General features: G+C 39.6%; 1 protein-coding gene across 2 annotated transcripts in view; it reads left to right on the top strand.

Moving 5' to 3' along the window:
• Positions 1 to 24,711, top strand: part of DIS3L2 (DIS3 like 3'-5' exoribonuclease 2) — a 385,644-nt gene that overhangs the window by 180,192 nt on the left and 180,741 nt on the right. For both annotated transcript variants that reach the window (XM_032277907.1, XM_032277908.1), the window contains exons 7-8: positions 9,181 to 9,281; positions 15,312 to 15,559. In XM_032277907.1, the coding sequence (XP_032133798.1) occupies positions 9,181 to 9,281; positions 15,312 to 15,559 (349 nt within the window). The remainder of the gene's footprint in view (positions 1 to 9,180; positions 9,282 to 15,311; positions 15,560 to 24,711) is intronic.

Raw genomic sequence — 24,711 nt, 5'->3', positions numbered from 1 at the left:
TCCTGTGGTGGCTCGCACACTTTAGTGTGCACTGGAATCACCTGGAAGGCTCCTGAAACTACAGAGTACTGGCTGCCACCCCCAAAGTTTCCGAGAGTCTGTAGGTCATGGATGGGGCCTTTTATTTTTCATTTCTAAGAGTTCACAGGTCATGCCTATGTTGCTGGTAAGAAAGCTCTGTTACAAGGAAATCAGGCAGTCTTACCCACAGCCTACTGTACCTCATATACCTCCCCAATTCCCCATTAGCATCTAAATATTATAATTTTGCCAGTTTTGCCTTCTAAACACCTCTCTATCCACGGCCTTCCATTCCCTTGGCCACTAGTCTGATTTATTGCAGTAACCTATTAACTGGCCTCCTGCCTCCAGTCTCACTTTTCCTAAACCTGTTCCCTGTTCAGAAACCTGTCTAAGCTTCTAAATACTTTAATCATGTCAGCCTTTTGCCACCATTCTCCTATAGCCCCCCATTGCCTTTGTGGTAATCCAAACTGAGTAACGTTTACCTGGCCTCTGCCTATCTACGTAGTACCTTCTCTTGTTCCTCCTTACTCTGCACAGCACATGTCAAGCACACAGAAAAATATCAGCAATTTATATATAAAACAATTACTGAATACTTACTGTGTTTTAGTCCCTATGACACTTTAACAGACATTAATGTCATTTAATTTTCTCATTAACTCCTTAGGGTAAATTACATTTTATAGATAAGGAGATGTGACCTGTTTTATAATGCTGCCATTGTTCTGTATACTAGTCCTGTTTAGTCAGTTGTGTCCAGAGTAACAGGGTTGGATTCACTCAAAACTCACTACACGCAAGGGGCAGTGGCTCATGCCTGTAATCCTAGCACTTTGGGAAGCCAACGCAGGTGGATCACCTGAGGTCAGAAGTTCAAGGCCAGCCTGACCAACATGGTGAAACCCCATCTCTACTAAAAATACAAAAATGAGCTGGGTGTGGTGGTGGGTGCCTGTAGTCCCAGCTGCTCAGGAGGCTGAAGCAGGAGAATCACTTAAACCCGGGAGGTGGAGGGGGCAGTGATCTGATATCGCACCATTGCACTCCAGCCTGGGTGACAGAGGAAGACTCCATCTCAAAAACAAAAACAAAAACAAACAACAAAAAAAAACTTACTCCAAGAAACAACAACAACAAAAACATTAATAGTATCTAACAATTTTTTAAAAATGTACTTGTGCTAGGGCACTACATGTAAACATAACTTATATGAACTATTTCTGGTATGCAAAGGAGGAAATTCAGAGACAGAGTAACTTGTTCAATGCTACATAGCTCAAGCTCATAGGATGTAGGTTTGCATTTAGATCTTGTGACTCCAGAGCTTGTGCTATCTGTCATGCCTATGGTTGGAAGCAGTGAAATTAGATATCTAAGGAGAGCTGTTTATTGCTAGGCACCTTTTAAAATTTAAAACCCATCACTGTCTATAACTGAATTATAAAATTTTCCACAACCTTCCTACCCTAATAGGAACCTACCCACGTGCATCCATCTTTCTTCCAGATCCCATCGTACCTTGGTGGGAAGAGCTTGGACTTGGAGTCAGACTGGGTTCTGATGTGCCTCTACTAACCATCTCCTTGGATGAACCCTGGGATAAGTTACTTCACTTCTTTGAATTGCTGGTTGCTTTTCTTTAAAATTCAGGATATTAGCAAGCAATGGGTTTCTCAAAGGAAAAAAAAAAAGCACCTCAGGATAATTATACTTTCCTCATGGGGTTGCTGAGACAAATGAATGTGAGTACCCACTTCTCTCCATCCTTGTGCCTTAAGAGATAATACCTTATCCGATAGTGCCTTAATGGAACATTGGGTACTATTGTAATGGCTTTCTTTACCATCTCTCTGCTTGTGTTTACTGTGAAGATTGGCATTGCCCCCGCCTCCTCACCCCTGCCATTGTTACCCTATCACTACTCCCCTTCTATGCCCTGCACTGCTATCTGAAAAAGATTTCTAAGATACAAATCCTAGGGACTTTCCATTAATAGTTATAGTGGGCTATTATTCAGATGTACCCTCCCACTGAAACAACTAAAAATATTTGGATTAAAAATAAAATCTCAAAGCATCAAAGAACTGACGGGCATTACCAGGTTAAAATTGGAATTGATAAGACATTGCAGATTTGATCAGCAGTTGTTGGGGACAGAAATAATGTCTAGACTCCTTACAAGAAGCTGGAACCCCAAAGGGCTACACCATTAGGGTAGACCTGAAGTATAGCAGCTCTCACGTGGAAATGCAGCCCAGTTTCAAGCTGACTGGGTCAATCAGAGAATCTAAAGTCTTGAATTGGTTTAAGGACTGGTAGTGCCTCTGGGTTTCTGGCAAAATCAAGTGGAAATTATTTCAAAAGAAAGGTTTCTTCAGTGTAGGCCTCAGATTATTCAATGACTAGCACATAAATCTAACCAAGCATCCAAGGAAATCATACTTCAAAGACAAGAACCATAAGAAACCACAAACAACAGAAGCAGCCCTTCAAAAACGTCATCAGGTACTAGAATCTTCACAGTCTAAAAAATGCCTATTTCCTCTGTTTAAAGAAAAGATAATGTTGAAGATAACTCTGATTTGTGACATAGCAAATTGGAAAAGAAGCCAAAAAAACCTTCTAGAAATAAACATTAAATTAATGAAATTAAAAACTTAGTGGATGAGGAAAAGTACATGTTTGAGTAAACATTTTGAAGAGAAAAACTCATTGGATAGATTTAACAGCAGATTGGATAAAGTGGAAGAGAAAGTTAACAAACTGGAAGACAGTAAGAAAAAAATTATCCAGTGTATTGCATGGAGAGAAAAATAGAAAATGCAGACGAGAGGGCAAGAGACATAGATAATAGAGTGAGACGGTTTAAATAAGTTGAATTACAGTTCTAGAAGGAAAGGAGACAGAAAATGGGCAAAGGTGAAATTTGAAGACAATGGCTGAGATTTTCCATAGCAGGTGAGATAGCATTAAGCCGATCAGTGACTACAAGTAGAATTTTTATTTAATCCAAATTTAGATACACTAGGAGGCAACTACTGAAAACCAAAGGCAAAGAGAAGTCTTAAAAGCAGCTGGAGGAATAAAAGATTGTCTTCAAAGGAGCACTAGACTGACCAGGATAACCTCTTCCCATTAAATATAATTTAACCATTTCTCATTAAATATAATTCCAATCATGTTATTCTCAGAATTTTCAATGATTTTCTATCCTTAATATATAAAATAGATACTCTTCAGAATGTCACATGAAGCCTTTCATGGTCTGGTCCCTACAACTCGTTTAGACACACAAGGCCTTCCTCCCACTCAGTTTACTCTTGCTTGTGTTGTATGCCTTTGCACACTCCCTTCTCCCTTTCTAGAATGCTCCCTAGTCTCACCCCACTGGCCATTTCCTACTCAGCCTTTCCATTGTCAACTCAGTGGTTAGCTGCTCTGTCAAACTGTGGGGCTCCCGTCTCATTACCCTTAGGCACACTGCTTGCCAGCAGTCACCAACATCATGTGCTTTCATTTGCATCTTTGCCTCCCTTCTAACATATGGGCTTTCTGAGGACAGGGCTTGGTACTCCATCGATATTCAGGATGCTCACTGGGTTGACTCCAACGTTTCAGGAAGTCCCATGCTATTTAAATAATAACTTGATAACAGGTTTTCATGGTACTTTTTATAGTGTCCCAATTCTAGCTAGTGTGGAGAACAGGTCACCACCATCAGCACCAGTGTCCTACATGCTGTCATTGACTGGGTCCTCCTCTTCACTACCCCTGTTTCCTCAGTGAAGCTGGAATAACAATACCCACCTTAGCCATATATAAGTTGTAAATCCAAAGAGGTAATATAGGTAAGCATGCTGTGAAAATTCTTTAGCATCATACATTTTCATTAGGTTTGTATCAGAGTGAAACTTGCTTAGGCCTAGGGATTCTGTGAAGAAAGGAGCTTATTAGTGCACCTGAAGATTCCCTCCCAAGCCTTTGCCTCGACAGGAGCTAGAAGTAGGGTCCTAGAATGATAATAAGCACTTGTTATGCTCAGAAAGTTACAGCATCACAAATGATTATTCACAGTGTATGTTACCTTGCCCCTGTGAGGACTTGTGTTTTCATTTCTACATTTCACCGGAGAGAGGGGCCCATAAAATAAATTTTCCTAGTTGGTTTTGAGAGGTCCAGACGGGACATATTTTCATTTATAAATTCATATTTCAGTCTTCATTGACCTCTCTTTGGAAATTGTAAATTTCTGTGGCCTTTTATTTAGAGATTGAACACACTTGGATTTGTCAGCTTTGGACTTAAATCATTGCCACTGTCTTAATTTGGGTTGTGATTGTGTCTTACCTAGATTCTAATCTCAGCTTTCTAAGGTTTCTGCTACCATTGTCTCTTCATTCCGGAGTGCTACCAAATTCATAGCCTTAAAATACGTGTGTGATACATAACTCTAAAGAGAAGAATTGCCCTGGCTTTTATAATGCTTTATAGGATAGTGTTCTATAAAACATTATAATGCTTTCATTGTCTGGGCCTGTATGTTAGAAAGTATATTCTGCAGAGAATAGCATTAAATCCTAAAATATCAATGGCTCAAACAAGAAAGAAGTTAATTTCTATCTTACGTAGAAGAAGATCAGTGACCAGCAGGCCAGGGCTTATAGGATAGCTCCACAGTCTTCAACTCATTCTGTTGTGTTACTCTGCAGAGTAGTAAACACCCTTGACCTGTGACCTCTAGGACCAAGATGAGTGCTCACGGTCCAGCTATCAAATCCACATTTCAGCCAGCGGGATTGAGAAGAGGGAGATGGCTGGGCCTCTGCCCTGTAAGGATACTCCTGGAAGTCATTAACAACACACTTTCCCCTGCATCTTGTTGCCTAAAATGTAGACATGCAGGGATGTGGCTGAAGGAGGTGGCCTTTTAACTAGGCGGCAGTATGCCCAGCTAAAAATTGGAGTTCTTATTACTAGGAAAGAAGAGACTGGATAATTGGACAGTAACTAGTCGCTGCCACAAGGCCATTCTACCAGCCTTATTTCCCCCCTGTTCTAGTCCCTCCCCACCCAGCATTGTTTCCCCAACCTATTAGTAGTTACAGTAAATCTTTTACTGGGCCTTTACCATGACAAGCCCACTCACAGATCTAGGCCTTTCAGAAGTTCTGGCCTTTGTCTGGAATGGCCTTTAACTTCCTTATTTGTCTTTGAAACATCTATATCTAATACATCCTTCAAGCCCCACGTCACTTCCTCAGTGAATTTTCTTCATTAACAGTGACAGACCATTACACCTTACTTGTGCATATAGCAGTGTGGTGCACTGGAAGAGTTTCATGGATTTAGTAGTTGAATGGACTTGGGTTTGCGTATCCTCTCTCCAGCTTGGCCTGGAAAGTTTCCTAGTATATGAATTTTATGTAAAGCCACAGCCCAGGTCTGTCTTCTGAGTTCCAGACCTTCATTTTGAACTGCTTACTCAGTTTCTTCACTTGAAGTTCTCATAGGTGGCCTCTCCAATAGAACCACCTCCGAAAAGAATTAGTGATCTTTACCCCTTCCTCTGGTCTTTCCTGTGCCATAAGTGATGCCACTATCAACGTAGTTGCTGGTGTCAGAAATCTGAAAATAATCCTTGATTTATTTAATAATCCTTAAGCTCTCCTAGGTAACTATCACTAAGTCTATCAGTTCAACTCCAAAATATGTCTTAGTTCTATCTCCAATACCTGCATCACAGCTCCATCCTCTCATGTCTAGACTATTGCAGTAGCTTTTTTTTTTTTTTTTTTGAGACGGAGTTTCGCTCTTGTTACCCAGGCTGGAGTGCAATGGCGCGATCTCGGCTCACCGCAACCTCCGCCTCCTGGGTTCAGGCAATTCTCCCGCCTCAGCCTCCTGAGTAGCTGGGACTACAGGCACGAGCCACCATGCCCAGCTAATTTTTTGTAGTTTTAGTGGAGACGGGGTTTCACCATGTTGACCAGGATGGTCTTGATCTCTTGACCTCGTGATCCACCCGCCTCGGCCTCCCAAAGTGCTGGGATTACAGGCTTGAGCCACCGTGCAATAGCTTTTAACTGGTCTCCCTACACCAACTCTTCGCCTGCTCTTATCTTGCCCTGGGCAATGTCATGCTCTTGCACAGAATCCTTACCTATCTTCCCATTGTACTAACATTCTGGCTTTTTATATTCTGCAAGGCCCACCCCTGACTTGGCACCCATCTACCTCTCATTCTCATCTCTAGCCATGCCTGTTCTTGTTCACTGTGCTCCGGCTGTGCCTCATGGTTGTCTTTCTGGTCCTTGATTGTGTGAAGAAATTCCTGCTTTTGCCCTTTACTGTGTGCCGTTCCTATCCTGGGAGTCTTATTCTCCTCTTCACTCCTGTATACACCGTCTTCATGTCTCAGTGTAAATTCTTTCCCTGATCTCTTACATAAATCATATGTCCTTTCCCCCATCTTTTTGGGATTGTTCTTTCCTTCTCAGCATTTATTACGGTTTATATTTTATATTTTTGAAGCAGGGTCTCACTCTGTCGCCAAGGCTGGAGTGCAGTGGAATGATCCTGACTCATTGCAGCCTCTACCGCCTGGGCTCAAGTGATTCTCCCACCTCAACCTCCCAAGTAGCTGGGACCACAGTTGTACACCACCACACCTGCCAAATTTTTTTGTATTTTTTGTAGAGACAGGGTTTCGTCATGTTGCTCAGGCTGGCCTTGAACTCCTGGGTTGAAGTGATCCTCCCACTTCAGCCTCCCAAAGTGTTGGTATTACTGGCGTGAGCCACTTGCCCAGCCTATAATTGTATATTTATTCAGTGATAATTTTACAATATTCCCTCATTAGTCTATATGTTTCATAAGGACTGGGATCATATTTCTTTCACTTAACACTGAATCCTCAATGCCCAGTGTTCAATAAATACACATGGAATAAGTAATAAATGATCTTGTAATTAAACAATGTAGTAAATTCTCATTAAATTGACAACTTTGCTTTTTTTTTTTTTTTTTTGAGACAGGTTCTTGCTTTTTTGCCCAGGCTGTAGTGCAGTGGCTCAGTCCCGGCTCACTGCAGCCTTGAATTCCCAGGCTCAGGTGATCTTCCTTCCTCAGCCTCCTGAGTAGCTGGGACTATAGGCAAGCACTGCCATGCCCAACTAAATTTTGTATTTTTAGTAAAGACAGGGTTTTGCCATGTTTCCCAGACTGGTCTTTAACTCCTAGGCTCTAGTGATCTTTCTGCCTTGGCCTCCCAAAGCACTGGGATTACAGGCATGAGCCACCCCAAACCAGCTTACAACTTTACTATTCAGTGTGGCAAGACATGGTTGTTGGAAATGTATGAAGGTGATTCACCTGTACAGCCTGACATTGTGTTTTTTTATATGCATTGACCATTATGTATGATTCTCACCTGTAAGGCAACAAACCTTGGTTTCATTTATTAGAATGTAACTTTAGCCTCATTTCTGCCAAGATATCCTTTTGAATGTAGAAGCTGAAAAGATCTAATACCTGAAAATCATGATTGGGCCCACTTCCATGGCTTGCCCTCTCTCTTTAGATGTAATTTGGTATAATGTTTTGAACATTTGACTTGCTGTTGTTGGGATGGAATCTGAGGTAACAGTCATTTTAAATGGAGCCATCTTAAATTATCACTTAATGATGACTTTCAGTGATCATCACAGAAAGCTGTTTGCCCAGGATTTAGGCTGCCTTGGAAGAACCAATCCTCTCACTGCACTGTCTTGATTGCCAGCTTTTGAGACAAAAACAGTTGTCAAATATCTAAATAGAGAATACTTATTCGTGTTAATTCCACCCTTTCATTTTTTCCTCAGTTACCTTGTTCTGCAGAGTACATTGGCGAGATATGTTATGGAACAAACAGATCAAAAACTTGTGTGGTTTTTTTCTCTCTATGATTATTAAAAAATCTGATGATTTTGGAATCCTGAATTATGGGTTTAAGAGAAAAGATGAACCTTGCTGATGTCTTCTTTTACTAGTAGACAGGGCAGTCTACAATAGAAAAGTTTGTGTTTGCTTTTTCTTTTTCGAAAACAATGAGGATTCTGCATTCAGAAAGCACTTCAGTAGGTAGATTTCAGCATAAATGGAAAAGCAAAGTTGATCGTTCTTAAACCCCGGTAGGTCAGATCATGTCAGTGTTTCCAGAGTACGCCCAGAATGGTAAAAGTTGGCTTTAAGCTGAGTTTTTGCTAAAAGGCAGCCAGTCCTGAAAAGGATTGCTTTATTTATTTTGGCCTCGGCAACATCTAAATTATGATAAGTGCAAGTTTCTCTTAGCTTTCTGGAGAGGCTCCCATGTAAATTGGTTGTGACCCCTAGAATCCAGAATCTCTAACATAGTTGGATAGAATATTTTGTGGGGAAATCTAATGTAACAAGTAAAGATTCAAAATTTTAAATGTTCAGAAGTGTGTAATTTGCTGCTTTTGTTCATGAGTGTTTTTAATACTTCTGGTACAGAGCCTAACTGCCTCTTTCCTAGGGAGATGTGGTTTCAGTTTCTTGGGTGAATGTGCATTTTATAAGTTTTTAAAGAAAGGAAATTAAACATTAAAAGACTTTAAGTACTTTACTCTTTATATAATGTCACTAAGAAAAAGCCAGGAAAATCAGGGTTGGGTTTATTTATTTATTTATTTAATAAATATAATCTATTTTCCACCATTTTGTTTGTTATGGCTGGTACCAAAGTACTTTTAAAAGTTAACATTTATTATGATTTTGGTTTATTTCAGCAGATGTGCATAATAAATTAACCTATCTTTTCTTTGTTTTGGGCTGGGGCAGCATTTAACATCTAGTTTTTTGGCATTTTGACACACAGGCGATTTAGTTTAATTCAACACTTATATAATATTTAGTATGTGAATAATGTTAAGTAGATAAAATGTGGTCTGCTGAGGCTAAGTGTTCAGTCTAAATATAATACAAATATGTGACAGGTCACCTAACCACTGGGAGCCTGGGGCTCTTCTGTAAAGTGGGTATTTTGGGGTAATTGGTATCCAAGCATCTTTCTAGATCTGAATTTTAAAATCCCATGAATTGATATGCATCTAGTTTATGCCTTCTCTTCTCTCTTTTTTTCTCTTTTTAATATAGGAAAAGAGGATGGTGATGCACCAGTTACAAAAGATGAGACCACCTGCATTTCACAAGACACAAGAGCTTTACCCGAGAAATCCCTGCAAAGATCAGCAAAGGTCATTGCCTGCATATTTTCTCCATGTGTCCAAATGGCTTTCACCTGAGCTACTTGTTGAAGATCTCCTGTGATTCAGTCAGGACTGTAGTTGGTCAGTTAATCAGAAAAGTTAGTGAGAGCAGAGAATCATAAAAAGTGAATTAAAAAAAAAAACAACTTTAAACATATAAATACAAATTCATCTGTCTGCCTTTGGATAAGGGATAAAAGCCTTTTCTTTGAATGTGGGTATGTTGATTGGAGTTCTGTGTTACCTTTCTTGCTTAAACCACACTTGCAATGCAGCATTTATCACTTCCAGTTTTGGTAGAGTGAGAATTTAGACACTGGAGAAGCAGTATGAATATAGACTCTCTTCAGATTTATGTAGTTTTGCTCCAATTTTTTTTCATTGTTACCATGCCCATACCTAATTAAAAAATAATTTTTAATGTCTTTTTTAGTTTTTCCAAAGTATTCAATTTAGTTACAGAAACAATTGTTTTTATATTCTTATTTCACTGTTTTGCACAATTCACTTGTATTCTTTAATTATATAAGCTAGTGTAATTTTCAGATGTGGGATGAAACACAGCTGACTTCTTTTTTTTTGAGACAGAGTTTCGCTGTTTTTGCCCAAGCTGGAGTGCAATGGCGCGATCTTAGCTCACTGGAACCTCTGCCTGCTGGGTTCAAGCAATTCTGCTTTAGCCTCCCAGATAGCTGGGATTACAAGTATGCACCACCATACCTGGCTCATTTTTTAAATTTTTAGTAGAAACAGCATTTCACCATGTTGGCCAGGCTGGTCTCGAACTCCTGACCTTGTGATTCACCTGCTTCGGCCTCCCAAAGTGCTGGGATTATAAGTGTGAGCCACCGTGCCTGGCCAAACACAGCTGACTTCTAACTGTGCAAATAACTCATAGTAGCAGAAATGGTGCAAGGGCAAAGTATAAAGTGGCACAATGGCATAAGGCTTTATGTTCCAGAGGGCTCCATCAGTGTGTTTCATCTGGGAATACAGTGTGCTTACTCCACCCAGCAAGTTGGTTAATAGAGTATTTCTCCTGCGTACTGACATGAGGAATTTCTAAATTATACTTTGTATATTTGAATACTAACTGTGCTCCAGGCAGCATGCTAGGTGTGGGAGATTAGAATGAATGAAAAGCCTGGGGATGGATCTGGCTCACAGACCTGTTTTGTTTGACCTGTGTAGTATTTAAAAATTTTGATTTTATGGCTTTCATCAAAAAAAGAGTTGGCGGTGGGTGGGGGTGGGGATGTTCACATTAAAAATTAGACTTTTGGCTTCTCTTGTCAAAACAAAACATTTAGTAACACGGGCCAAATTCCTAAATCACTTTAGTCAAAGCTGAGTAGAGGCAACCCTCTCTCTATGTAACCTGTGTTCTGTGATTTGCTATTGCCCTCCGAACATGTTTTCCCTCTCCCTCCTCCCTATCTCCCTTTCTTTTGGATAATGTTTTTTAATGGGTTCAACCTAAAATTGCAAGGCAAAACAGCACTTGGCTACAAAGCTTATGCTATGGTAGAGTCATTTCCATGACAATTAACATTATATGAATTGCAAGTAATGTAGTAATGTCAGCTTACTTTATACAATTCCATGCTGTCAAACATTAAAACAAGAAGCAAGAATGTGCAGTTCAGATAAGATGGGATAGACCTTTTTTTTTCTTGCTCCTCTCACTGAGTATAACTGTAAACCCTAGAAAAAAGAAGAGGCAACTAAAGGAGAATTCTGAAAGGTGAAGAGAGGAAGGTGAACTAGTTACGCCAGTACTAGAGAAACATGATGACAGCAGGGACCTCACAACCCCCAACCAATAACAGCAGCAACAGAAGGTGTCCCAGGCCCAGTTTCTGAATGCCAACCTAGCAATAGAGGGTGGCCCAGCTAGACTCATTCTTACTCACTCAGATCTGACAGAAATCCTTCCAGCAATACCAGGGAATCCCAACAGCACCTTTAAAGAGCCCTAATGATAGTAGGTGATTGGCTTTCCTTCCTCCCTGGACCTGCAACTTTTCTTTCCCACCAGGAGACATCAGGTATCTGAGTGACTCCAACAAGAAGGATTCTAGAAGTGGCCCAGCCCAGGAAGGCTAGTCCTATGAGGCTGAGACCGTCATCATCCCAGAGGCACTGAACATCCAGAAACACTGGATATCTACCTAGAAAACACCAGGAAAGGGGATCTGGCCACAACTAGCAGTCAAGTATGGGAAGCCCCCTTGTCTCACAGGCAAGAGATCTTCCCTCCCTCACCCAGAGACACCAGCAGCCAAGTGGCATTAGCAAGGGAGATCTGGTCATAATGGGTGTGTGGTCCAGGAAGCCTCTTTATCCTTATGGGCCAGAGACTTCCCTCTCCCACTCAGAAACACTGGGCAACGAGGAAGCACCAGTAAAAGAGACCTACCACAACAAGAAACCGCAAATGGGAAGCCTCTTTGTCCTTGCAGGCTGGAGATTCCCATTCCATACTTAAACTTGGGGAATTTCCTTCCACTCACATAGGCAGTACCAGTAGAGACCAGCAGGAGCCCCAGTGATATCATATAAACCAAACATACCAAGATAGCACTGCAAAGGCTATTTTCCAAGGAAATTGTCATCGAAACGACAGCCCACAAAAGTAGGTCCGGACCTGCATGCTAAACCTCTAAAGAGTATGTGACTGCCTTCTAAAATAAAAGATTTAAATGAGACCCAGAGTGTCTTAACATGATAACCAAAAGGTCTATTATACAATTGGAAACCACCTATCATACCAAGATCCAGGAAGATTACATGAGTGAGAAGACAATCACCTGATGCCAACATTGAGTTCTTGCAGTTATCTAACAATGATTTCAAAGCAGCCATCGTAAAAGTGCTTCAATAAGCAAGTGCTTCATAAGATTTAGAAATTATAAAAAAGCCGGGCATGGTGGCTTACGCCTGTAATCCCAGAACTTTGGGAAGCCGAGGTGGGAGGATCACCTGAGGTCAGGAGTTCGAGACCAGTCTGGCCAACATGGCGAAACCCCATCTCTACTAAAAAAAATACAAAAATTGGCCGGGCGCGGTGGCTCAAGCCTGTAATCCCAGCACTTTGGGAGGCCGAGGCGGGTGGATCACGAGGTCAAGAGATCGAGACCATCCTGGTCAACATGGTGAAACCCCGTCTCTACTAAAAATACAAAAAAAAAATTAGCTGGGCATGGTGGTGCGTGCCTGTAATCCCAGCTACTCAGGAGGCTGAGGCAGGAGAATTGCCTGAACCCAGGAGGCGGAGGTTGCGGTGAGCCGAGATCGCGCCATTGCACTCCAACCTGGGTAACATGAGTGAAACTCCGTCTCAAAAAAAAAAAAAAAAAATTACCTGGGTGTGGTGGCACATGCCTGTAGTCCCAGCTACTCAGGAGGCTGAGACAGGAGAATTGCTTCAACCCAGGAGGCTGAGGTTGCAGTGAGCTGAGATTGTGCCACTGTATTCTAGCCTGGGTGACAGAGCAAGACTGTCTCAAAAAAATTTAAAAAAAAATTTAAAAAAGAAAAATTATAAAAAGGACCAAATGGGAATTATGGTATTGAAAAGCATAATAACAAATAAAAACACCATTGGATGGACTCAGTAGTAGAGATGACACAGCAGAGAACCAGCGAACTTTAGGACAGATCAGTAGAATTTACCCAATCATCTGGACAAAGAGATTATAGACTGTAAGTAATTGAACAGAGCCTCAGGGAGTTGTGGGATAACAAAAAGATTGAACATTCAGACAACTGGAGCCCCAGAGAGGATCAAGAGAGTGAAGATGAAAGGAGAGATTGTGCAGAATGGGGACAGGTGAAAATACATCTTCAGAGAATTTACAGTTCTAGCAAAAGTTGTATAACAATGTATAATGCTATCCATCTGTACAATTGTAATTTCTTTTCTGATCAACTCTATACCTTGCGTTTAAGGTTAGAGAATACCAGTGACTGAAATGTTCCAGGACTGAGGGTTTTTAGGGGGGAGTTAGTGGAAGGACCAGATGATAGGGGATTTGACAGCTTGGGTGTGATAGACTTGAGGTGATAGAATATGGTGGCTCAGGGCTGGGTGTGGTGGCTCACGCCTGTAATCTCAGCACTCTGGCAGGCCGAGGCAGGCAGATCACTTGAGGTCAGGAGTTTGAGACCAGCCTAGACAACATAGTGAAACCCTATCTCTACTAAATAAACAAAAATTAGCCAGGCGTGGCAACTGGTGACGCATGCCTGTGATCCGAGATACTCAGGAGGCTGAGGCAGGAGGATTGCTTGAACTTGGGAGGCAGAGGTTGCAGTGAGCCAAGATCACACCACTGCACTTCATCCTGGGTAGCAGAGTGAGACTTTTTCCCCCGAAAAAAACAAGTGTGTGTGTGTGTGTGTGTGTGTGTGTGTGTGTGTGTGCGTGCATACATACATATATATATGATGGCTCTGAGAAGGGAGGAAAGGATTTGAGACTTAGACATAGCTAACAGACTTGCAGAACAGGCAAGGGTTAAAGGTGCTAGAAGTCTTGATGTGAAAAAGCCTGTGGAATGCAGCACTGGAGAGCAAGAGAGCTGTGTGATGGATTAGTCTGAGAGGGGGTGTTGGGATTGAACTAGTACCAGATGATGCTGAGGTGTAGCCATGAGGATGAGTTGCTGAAATCAAATAGAAGTGAAGGCCACTGGTGTTGAAGAGAAGGGAACAATGAGGACAGGATGTTGACTATGTCACTCACCTGGATGGACGTAGGAGAGGCAGACTGTAAGCCAGGTTTCACAGAGTAACCAGGAGGCCAGGAGATGACAATAACAGGAATGGGGCCGCCTGAACCAGAAGAGGGTGCACATACATGCATGAGGCTAGAAGAGTAAAGGTCTGGATGTGGCAGTGCAGCATGGGAAAACACGGACACCCATTTCAGGGGCCATATATGGGAAAAGGAGATCCTCTTCACAAATGGGCTGGGGAGACAGTCCTTAGGACAGATAGTTACATGCAAGGGGGATCCCACAGCCTTCTCAAAAGAGGGCACAGCAGTTTGTTTAAAATAGATGTTTTTTCAAGGAGGAAGGAAGAGTTAAGAGAAAGAAAGTAGAGCATACTTTGGGCTGGCATGAGGAGACAGGTGCCGTAAGGTGCTTTCCTGTGGGGTAGTAGCTGGGAGTGACTGGGGGAGAGGTGTGGCGCACCGAACTGGTTTGGATATTTTCTGCAGACGGGCTGAGATTCTACATGGAGTCAGGGACATACAGAAGAGCAGTAGTCAGCTCAACTGCAGGCTGAATCTTTGCCCAGGGGTCTGGTGGGATGTTGGCAAGTGGCTCTGAGGAAGGGACGAGACTGCAGACTGTCTACAATGGGGAAAGGAGGCAATGCAGGAAGTTCCAAGGCTGGGTGAGGGAGAATATTCACTTTCTCAGAGAATACTTCTCTCTTGATGGAAATAGCATGTGTATGTGGTGGAGTGGTGGCCTCAATCTTCACCTAGTAAAATTAGAACTTGGGTTTAATCTTGGAAAGAAGGAAGATAAAATACCTCTCCTTTCAGCTGTTGAAGACATAATTAAGTAATTTATGTCTAATAACCCTTTGTCTTTTACAAAAAGTACCTACCATGTTGTTTGTGTGAGATACTAATATTGTTCATGTGAGAAAAATATAACGTGGAACAAATACCTGGAGGTATACTTCCCTGCTGGAGTCCAACGTGTCTTTATAAGACACAGGTCACAGTAATAAAAGTGCTTTGATTTAATTCATCTGTGTATTGCCTAATTTTTCTTGGGTATATGTGCTTACTAGACACTTGTTGCATCTTAAATACAGATTACTTAGTCACAGATCATCACTGAGAGAGGCATTTATTTTGACCTAGAAAAACTGACTTACTTTGACCTGGAAAAACTGCTAGTCCCTGCTAGTTGATCAAATTATATCCTGCTGACCTCTCCCCAAAGTGTAATTCAGTCTGATAAACAACATTGACTATATCTTTGGTGTTTTTAGGTGGTTTACATCTTGGAGAAAAAACATTCTCGAGCAGCAACTGGCTTCCTCAAACTCTTGGCTGATAAGAACAGCGAACTGTTTAGGAAATACGCCCTGTTTTCTCCCTCAGACCACCGAGTGCCTAGAATTTATGTGCCTCTCAAGGACTGTCCCCACGACTTTGTGGCACGGCCTAAAGATTATGCCAACACACTGTTCATCTGCCGCATTGTGGACTGGAAGGAGGACTGCAATTTTGCTCTGGGGTAGGTGATCTCTGGTAGGAAAACCACAGGTCACAGGCAGAATTCAGTGTAGATGGCCTTTAGGTAAACTTTTGGTGTATTTTAATTATTATTTCTTGATTGAAGCATGTTTTCTGGTGTTATTTTGGTCCTGATTCTTCAGAAGTCACTTTTAGCTGCCACCTCAACTGGTTGCCTGTATGTTCCTTGAATTACCAGGCAGTCATGTTCTTGTTTTTGGTTTTTGGCATAAAACATAAGCCATTCTAAGCCTCTACTTATTTAGTTATGTCATGTGTCCTATTTGTACTTGTGTTACCACAGATAATTCATTGCATCAAACAACCAGTCCTCTCCTTGCAGAAACTTGTGTTAAACTATGCAAAGTCTAGGAGTATTCAGGAGACCCCAGGCTCCTTTGCTTTAAAATATGAACATGAAGGCATATTTGAATGGTATTCTTTTTTGGTATTGATCTTCAAAGATTTCGCCTATGGCATTAAAAACTACCCTATTGTAAGAAGGAAAAAGGTACCATGCTTCTGTGGAAGCTGTCAGAAATCAATCTAACTTAAATATATACATGACATGATCCAGACCATCATGGATGGCCACTTCATTTTGAACTGAAGAAATGACTGGACCCAGTTGTTTCACCAAATGCTATGCCTATTTTCTTCCTAGAACTGGTATTCATTTTGAAAGAAAAGCAGTAAGTTTTAGCTATGTCATTAAGTATTACAGATGATGTCTGGTTTATGTTTCACAGGAAATGACTATAAAGGTATACAATCTAGAAAAGAGCCTGTTGATTTACTTTTAGTCTAATTTAATGACTTGATAGTTGGTTATTTAACTTGTACAGGATGCACCCTTCTGGGAATGTCCTATAGTTAGGAGAGTTAGCACCGAATGGATGGCTACAATGTCCTGCTTTTATCAGGTTTATTCTATACTTAGCTTCTTATACCTAGCAAAATAAGCCAAATCAAATGTGTGTGTCATATATAAGTGTTTCATGTATAAGAAACATTACCCTGTGCCACTTTTTCAGTTACATGAAGATTGGTGTGATTTATATGATCTCATAGCTACTTAGGAACAGTTTTACTCTCAAGTGGTAGGATTGCAATGTCATCATTTTTAAGCCTAACTCGTTATCCAAAAGTGACGTCAACCCCTTGAGCTGTAAATAGTCCTTCTTACAAGCTTGCCAGTTTCTCACCATCAAATCAAAAGGCCCAGTAATGACTGTGCCACCTGGTCCCTGTTGATTGTGCAGCCACATTCTGGCAGTGAAAAAGGAAAACTTTCACATCAAACCAGGAAATCCAGCCTTGTCTTTTATCTGCCTTTCTGTAGTATCCCATTGTGCGTCTTTGATTGGACTACTTCCTTAGTTTTCAAGTTATAAGGGTGTAGTCAGGAAACCTTCATAGTGTGAGTTTCTCTTATTACTTTCATGGCCTTATCAGTCTTTTTTAAATTTTTATTTTTTACAGTTAAGCCATTACTTCCTCAGAAACCCTTTTCTTGAAGTTCAAATACAACAAAAAGGGAGTCAGGTCTTTGAAGCAGCAATCACATTTGCTGGATCTAAAGAAATAATATTTAAAAATGATAGTCACATATTAATCATATAATTTTCAAAATAAAAAATGAAAATCATATATAGATAGAAACATGATGCTTTTTCTCTACTTTCTTAATATAAGGATATAAAAATTGTCATCTATGGAAATGTGCCTTTTAAAATCTTTGTGAAAAAGAGAAAATTTATTTTAAGAAATAAAATATGGCAGGTTTTCCTGATGAAGTTCTAGATGACGTCCGTTGTATGAGGGGTGAAGCTGCAGCTGTTGGGTATGTTGGTGGTCGCCTTGTCATTTTGTTCTGGTTATCTGTTACTGATCTTTAAGAACTGAGGTCACTGTTTCTTAATCGGAACATGCTGTGCTATGACTGCCTAGGCTTTCTCCCTTATCTTTGCCAGGCCTTGACCAGGAGTGTGACAGTAATACCTGTTGTGGGTGTGAAAGTGTATGGTTAGCTTCCACATAAACTTTCCCTAAAAATCAAGTTTAGCTAAGGTGACTTCCTTCTGAATTTTTTCCCTACTCCTAAACCTCTACCCTTAAAAGTATTAGACTTCTTTGCCTATGTAATTGATTCTAATTATTCAAGTTCAAAGTCATTTACCTCTTCTGGAAGTAGATAAAGCTAGTTCACCAGACATGTTTTGATCCAACTATGTGTAAAGTACTATGTTATATTATCTGAGAAATATGAAGGTAAACAAGCTATAGATTCTTTATTTAAGGAACTTATGGTCTACTGCATAAGGATTTTTGTATATGTATACATCATAGGGAGAATTTGATTCTAAGAAGTGGAATCCCACTTCAGCTAATTTAAATAAAAGTAGAGATTAATATAAGAAACTGGTGATTTTTATAAAAACCAGGGCAGGAAATGGAGAAAGTCTCATGAGAAAATCAGAACTAACCAGGCAACAGAGGAACCACAGCTTCTCTTTCACCCCGTGACTAGCCAAGCCACCGCACAGTATCTTTTCTTTACCGCTTTTTGCATGTGAGCTTCTGTTTCTCTCTGATAGTAGTCTACCTGCTCAACAGCATACATGACCCCAAAATGGCACTGCCAGTCCTATGGCAGTTACATACTAAAGTCTAGATTATAGTACAGAATTTCTATGGTGAAAAATCTTTTTGGTCTACCTTGAGGCAGGTATTTTCTCTGGCCAATAGTTTCAAGCAGAGGTAGGGGTCCAGAGTCCTATGCCTCACACCCAATTAGCAGCACTGTGGGACTCTCTGGGAAAGATTGTGGATAAAACAGATGAATGGCTTATCTCTTTGAGTTCTACCTATAGTACGAAGAGAATGTTGTAAGTTCTTCCATAGGAATAAAATAACTTGGGGGGATTTAGAGAGGCGGTAGGTGAAGGGTTAAATCCAGGATCAATTTCTTAAAGGACACAGGCCTCCTTGCTAAAAGATCACTTTGACTGAGAGTAAAGAATAGATGAGAAGGGACATGCCTGGCAGCAGGGGGTCATAATACACTGTTGCAGTAAGACAGATGAGATGGGAGAACCTGAAATAAAGAGTTGCAAAGGAAACAAAAGAAATGAAAAGATTCAGGGGAGATTAAGAAGGTAAGTTCTCCCAGATGTGATGGCTGATTAGAAGTGGGGCATGAGGAAGAAGGATGGAATCTTGGATGAACTTTCAGGGCTCTGACTAGGGGGAATGGGTGGACGCTGATGACATTTAACCACAATTCATTGGGAGCAGTCTCAGCTCCTTCCATGGTCTTCGCTATCAGAAATCAAACTTGCCATTTCCTGGGCTGACTGTGTATGTTCATAGTTCCAAACTTTTGCACATTACACTTCTTTTCCTAGCAGTGGCTTTCTCCTTTTTCTAGTGTTTGCCTGGTTGAAATACTCAACTTTTAAACTTAATTCAGTTGTCCACTCAAAAAATGTTCTCTGACTTATAGGCCTTTCTTCTCGTGCTCTCATAGCTTCTATTAGTACTATTATTATAGCTCTCATCTGTTTGGATTGCAATTGCTTATTTGTTTTACTTGGCCATGAGCTCCTTTAGGACAAGGACACATGATGAACATTTGCTGGCTGGTCAGATGAGTAGATGGAAATGAATTGATGACCCCAACGTCTTGAGCCAGGTTGACTAGGAAGATGTTGCACCATGAATCAAGCTAGAAAACACACAAGGAGTAATTTGGAACAGAAAATGATGAGAACTAAGGTTGTATAACTTCAAAATGAATACTTGACAATGGTATACAACAAGTAGAAAAACTCAGGTGGAGAATGCCAAATTGAGAAGGCACAGATATTTAACAAAAAGATTGACTAGAATGTACACATTAATAGAATATATGATGTTAGTAGCTTTGGAAGGATCCTTAGGGAGGACATTGGCTTGGCCTTCCCTTTGCTGTAAACATTGTTTCTCTGACACCCTAGTGTTGCCTTGGGGCCACCATTTAGGGGCAGCTCAAAGAGTATTACAACATTGGAGACTTGCAGTTGTTATAAAGTTATTTTCTATCTTGTTCTTGGAATTGTCATGAGAGATCTCGGTTGAACCTTGTTCATCTCCCTATACATCACATCTACCACACTTTTATGAATTTTAGTTCTGTAATGCTATCGAAACGCGAGCCCTTGCTAGCGTTTAGGGAATCACTGCTTTTTGTTATACATCACAACATGTTTAGTACCTTTAATATTTAGTACTAGACTCTAGTCCAGGATAATTAAAAAGCCACATTGGCTTCCTTGCTGGAATGATTTGCAATTATATAATCAGATTTACAGTTTTAAGAGCTTCCCAACCCTCCTAAATCATCTTTCCATTTAGAAACTCTTGCAGTGCAATTCATGCCTATATTTTCTCAGACCTTTGTGAAATCTGGTATCCTAAAGTCTAGAGTTTACAGTTCCAGCTTCTCTTTCAGGATGTTATGGGCATAGAGATATCATGGTCACTTTCTCCCAGATTTGTCATGGTTTCTTCTTGAATATTTAAGAGTAAATCTTGAATAAAATGGAAAAGTTTTACAGCAGCTACTGTGAGGAACTTAATAGTGTTTCTTGGCAACACTGAAGGCTAGCTGAAGATATATGACATGAACTGACCTAGAGCAAATTGACATATTTATATTATTTTATCAAGCAAAGTCTGGTGGCTTTGCGGGGTGGAGGAGGAAGAAGGAAATGAATAGGTTAGTACAGGCTAAGAAGTTCTTGGTTGAACATGGGATTGCCTAGGCTTAATGGGAGGCTGTGGAAATGAGAAACAGAGAATGGGGCACAGTGCTGCTGTCTTTAATGAGCGTGAAGGACAGCAGGTTCCATTGGAGCGGATGACGGAGTGAGGTGAAAGTAGAGGAAGGGAAATTCTGACCATGGAGGCCTGTGGGAGGGATGGGAAGTAGGGGGTGGGAGTCCGTTCTGGTATCACCTTTGTCTCCTAGCTTTGCACCTCATGGTTGTTGTTAGCCAGTCAGCAATATTTATTGACTGATGCAAATACTTTTACATTCCATTCAGTTTTGATAGATACTCAATTTCTTACAGGGTAGATAGGAATTGAAGAGGTGGTCATTAAATTAAATTAAACACATTGAATTGTAATTAGTAGGAAAATTACACCACAACTAGGTAGATAGAAAAAACAGAAGAAATTAGTTTTGTTTCATTCATTGAAGCATAGGCTCCAAGATTAGCAAACTGAAAAATAATCGTATCCAACCTTTCCCTTTGCAAAAGGAACTTTTCACCTTTTCGAGAGCATATTCTTTAAAGACGGCTCTGAGGGAGAAACTAAGTTATATAATGCTATGGACTCGTATTACCAGACCTATAGAGTTTGTATGTTCTTTTCAGAGGGTATGGATCTGGCTGGCTAGGAGGCAAAAAGCAAATCAGGCTGAGGAGGGGGCTCTTTTTTTATGACTGTTGGGCTCCACCTGGTGGCCTGTAAGGATCAGCTTTGGAAAAAGCTATGTCTTCAACACAGAAAATCCTGGTCAAGGCAGAGCAAAAGTTAAAGGAATGGAGGAGAATGGTCTTGATACAGACTTAGGTTACCAGATCGTTCCTTTCCTCCAAGAGCACCGCATGCAGTTTTTCCAGAATCGTCATCTTCAACTGCAATTTCTAGTGCTCCTTCTTGAAAATATTACAATTTTAGAGGACCTTAAATAACCATCAGCCTCCTCTTAGACTCATTAAATGCTTTCGGCTTCCTCTTTGCTCTCTTCATGTCAACACCAGTTCACTCTTAAACTTTAAGGCCTTCTCTTAAATAACGCAGTGTTGTTGACTCTTACTTCTTTTCTCCATGCTTTTATCTATTTTCACTGATAAAAACACTTTTCCTGAAGCCCCCATTTCTTCAGTGCTACTTTCTGCTATGTCTTAGTACTGAGCCATAAGAAGTAAAAATAACTTGTTCTCTCTCGATTGTAGAAAATGACACATAAAATAGAAAGCCAAAGACAAGTGTATTTGCCACTCTTTGTTTGTACTTTGTATTGTTAGAAGTTTGGGCCCTCGGTGTAGTTGATGTTTGGTTGTTCTCCACTTGTATATTCTCAGGGCTATGATACCATTATAACTGTTTGCATGGGGATTTTAACTTTGGACCAACATGTATGAGAGCATGTATTTATGAGTAGTAATACAATCGATAGTGGTAATCACTACAAGAGTGCATGGCTGTCTTCTATATGTTGTCTAGTTATAAGACTAGGAGTTTATAAGAATATTTATTAGAAAAAAGATGATGAATGGCTGAGAACACTAATACTGACTATTAAGCGTTCCTGTTTTCTTTAAGGTGAAGAGGCCAATTTGAAGGACTTTCTCGTTATATTTTTTTCTGTCTGTAGCTGGTCCCTTCCCTCAATAAGTTATTTTTTAATTTTTTCTTTTATTATTTATTTTCTGAAGTGAATGAATTGAACCAAACCCTCAATAAGTTTTTAATGGACACATCACCCAGGACAGTAGATCTGTTGCTTATTTATATAGAATATCTATATGTCTCCCAACGCCCCCACCTATCATCTGTAGGAAGTTGAGAATATTGTTTCAGTGCTGTTCAGATTAATTTTACGGTAGGTCTCAGTTGGAATATCATTCATTGTCAGTGGGAGCAGTATTCATGGAAGAGCTCTACTGAGGAAAAATGGAAGTGGTGACCATTATAAATATCTCTAGGAAGGAAAGCTTTCTCTCTTACAACTATTTATTATTGAAATATCAAATTAACAAACATTTTAAAATTTTATTTTCTCCAAATACATACATATTGAATATTTACTGTTAAATTTATTCAAATGTGTACTATAGAAAATGAAAATTTCCCAGAGTTTCATCCCCAGAAATGATCACTATTAAGGTTTTGGTATACATTTGACAAAAATATTGTTTTTAAAATATTAATCAATTTTAATTACAAATCATATTTCACAGAAAAAAGAATATATGTAACATATATAATTTTTGAAACCTAATACTAAAACCAACCCATGAACTCATGAACCAGATTAAGAAATATAATATCACGAATACTCTTCAAGTTCCCTGTCTGTTCTCCTCTATCCTAAACCATAATTTTTTTCCCCAGGGGTAACCAGTGTCTCAAATATGCTAATCAAAATATACTTTAAAAAATAATTTACCCATATTTATAACCCTAAATGATGTTGTTTAGTTTTGCTTGTTTTTGAGCCTTATACAAAATACCATGTTACATATTATATTCTTGCCTTTTTTCATTTAACATGTTTCTAAATATACTCATGTATTTCACTCATTTTAATCCATAATGTTTCCATTTCCTGAAATATACCATAATTTATCGAGCAATGTACATTTGGGTTGAACAGAGAATTTTGCCCCTGCAGGCATTCCAGTGCTCATTAACTAAAGTTTTTCTAGACTCTACTTAAAAATGAAATTACTGGATCACACGTAGGTACATATTTAACTTTACAACTTTCGGCCAAACCATTCCCAAAGTGATTGTACCCAGTTTTGGTCCTACCAGCAATGTGTGTGTGGTTCCATTGCTCCACATTCTTATTAACACTTGTTAGACTCTTTCATTTTTGCCAGCCAGGTGGGTACAAAACAGTGATTATCGTTATGATTTTTGTTTATTTTTTCCTAATTACTGATGAGGTTGAACATCTTTTCATATATTCATTGTTATGTTTCCTCTTCTAGGCAGTGTCTTCATGTTTTTTAACAGTTAATTTTTTATTTAGATAATTTTGGTTACAGAAATTGCAAAAATGGAACAGAGACTTTCTGTATATCCTTTACTTATCTTCTCCTTATGTTAACATCTTACAGGACCATGGAATACTTATCAAAATAAGCAATTAGCCTTTAAGCAATTAAAGTATTGTTAAACTTTTAAAAGTATTGTTAAAGTTAACTTTTAAAGTATTTAAACTTTTAAAGTATTATTAAAATATTGTTAAAATTAACTTTTTAACAATACTTTAATAATATTTTACAAATATGCTTTGTATGTACGAATATGCTTTGTACAATATTATTAAAGTATAGATCTTACTCATATTTTATCACTATTTCCACTGACATTCTTTTTTCAGTTTCAGAATCTAGGTCCAGAATTCCATATTACAGTTAGCTATGTCTGTGGTCTCTCCAATTTGTGACATTTCTTACTCTGTACTTGTCCTTCATGAACTTGAAACTTTTGAAGAGTACTGGCCAGTGATTTTGTAGAATGCTTCTCAGTTTGGGTTTGTCTAGTGTTTTCTCATGATTAGATCAAGAGTAGGCATTGTTGGGAAAGATGCCACAGAGGTGATGTGCATCTTATCAGGGGACACATAATGTCAGTAAGTCATACTGGTAATGTTAATCTTGATCACTTGGTTAAGGAGGTATCTGCCAGGATTCCTAACTTACTACTTTTTTCCCTTCTAATTATTATACTGTATTTTTGTAAAGATTTTTTTTTAAGACTATGTAATAGTCTGTTTCTACTTGATTTGACCCGTTCATTTTAGCATATGTTGGTGCTTTTACCCCCCGCCTTTTTTTTTTTTTTTGGAGATGGAGTCTCACTCTGTAGCCAGGCTGGAGTGCAATGGTGCAATCTCAGCTCACTGCAACCCCCGACTCCCTGGTTCAAGTGATTATCCTGCCCCAGCCCCCCAAGTAGCTGGGATTACAGGCACGCACTACCATGCCCAGCTAACTTTTACCCATTTTTAATTAGGTTATTTGTCATTTGATTTTTTTGGAGTTAAAAATATTTATTCTAGAAAGTAATATTTTTAGCAGTTACTGATATGGAAATTGTCTTCCCTTCAATTTATGAGTTGTCTTTTCATGTTATTAATGGTATCTTCTGAAGAACAGATGTTTGAAGTTGTCTTTTCTTTTTGCTGCTGGCATGTAGAATTACAGTTAATTTTTGTACATTATCCTATATTCAGTCATCTTGCTATACCCTTATTCATTTTAATACTTCAGATGGAATTTCCTTTGGCTCTTCTATGTAGATAATCATATCATTGGTAAGTAATGGGAGATTTATTTCTTTGATTCTAATCCTTATGACTTTCAT

The sequence above is a fragment of the Sapajus apella genome, unplaced genomic scaffold (assembly GCF_009761245.1).
Source record: "Sapajus apella isolate SASKATOON/1434 unplaced genomic scaffold, GSC_monkey_1.0 scaffold10, whole genome shotgun sequence".
Classification (NCBI taxonomy): Eukaryota; Metazoa; Chordata; class Mammalia; order Primates; family Cebidae; genus Sapajus; species Sapajus apella.
This window is presented reverse-complemented; position numbering and strand designations above follow the sequence as displayed.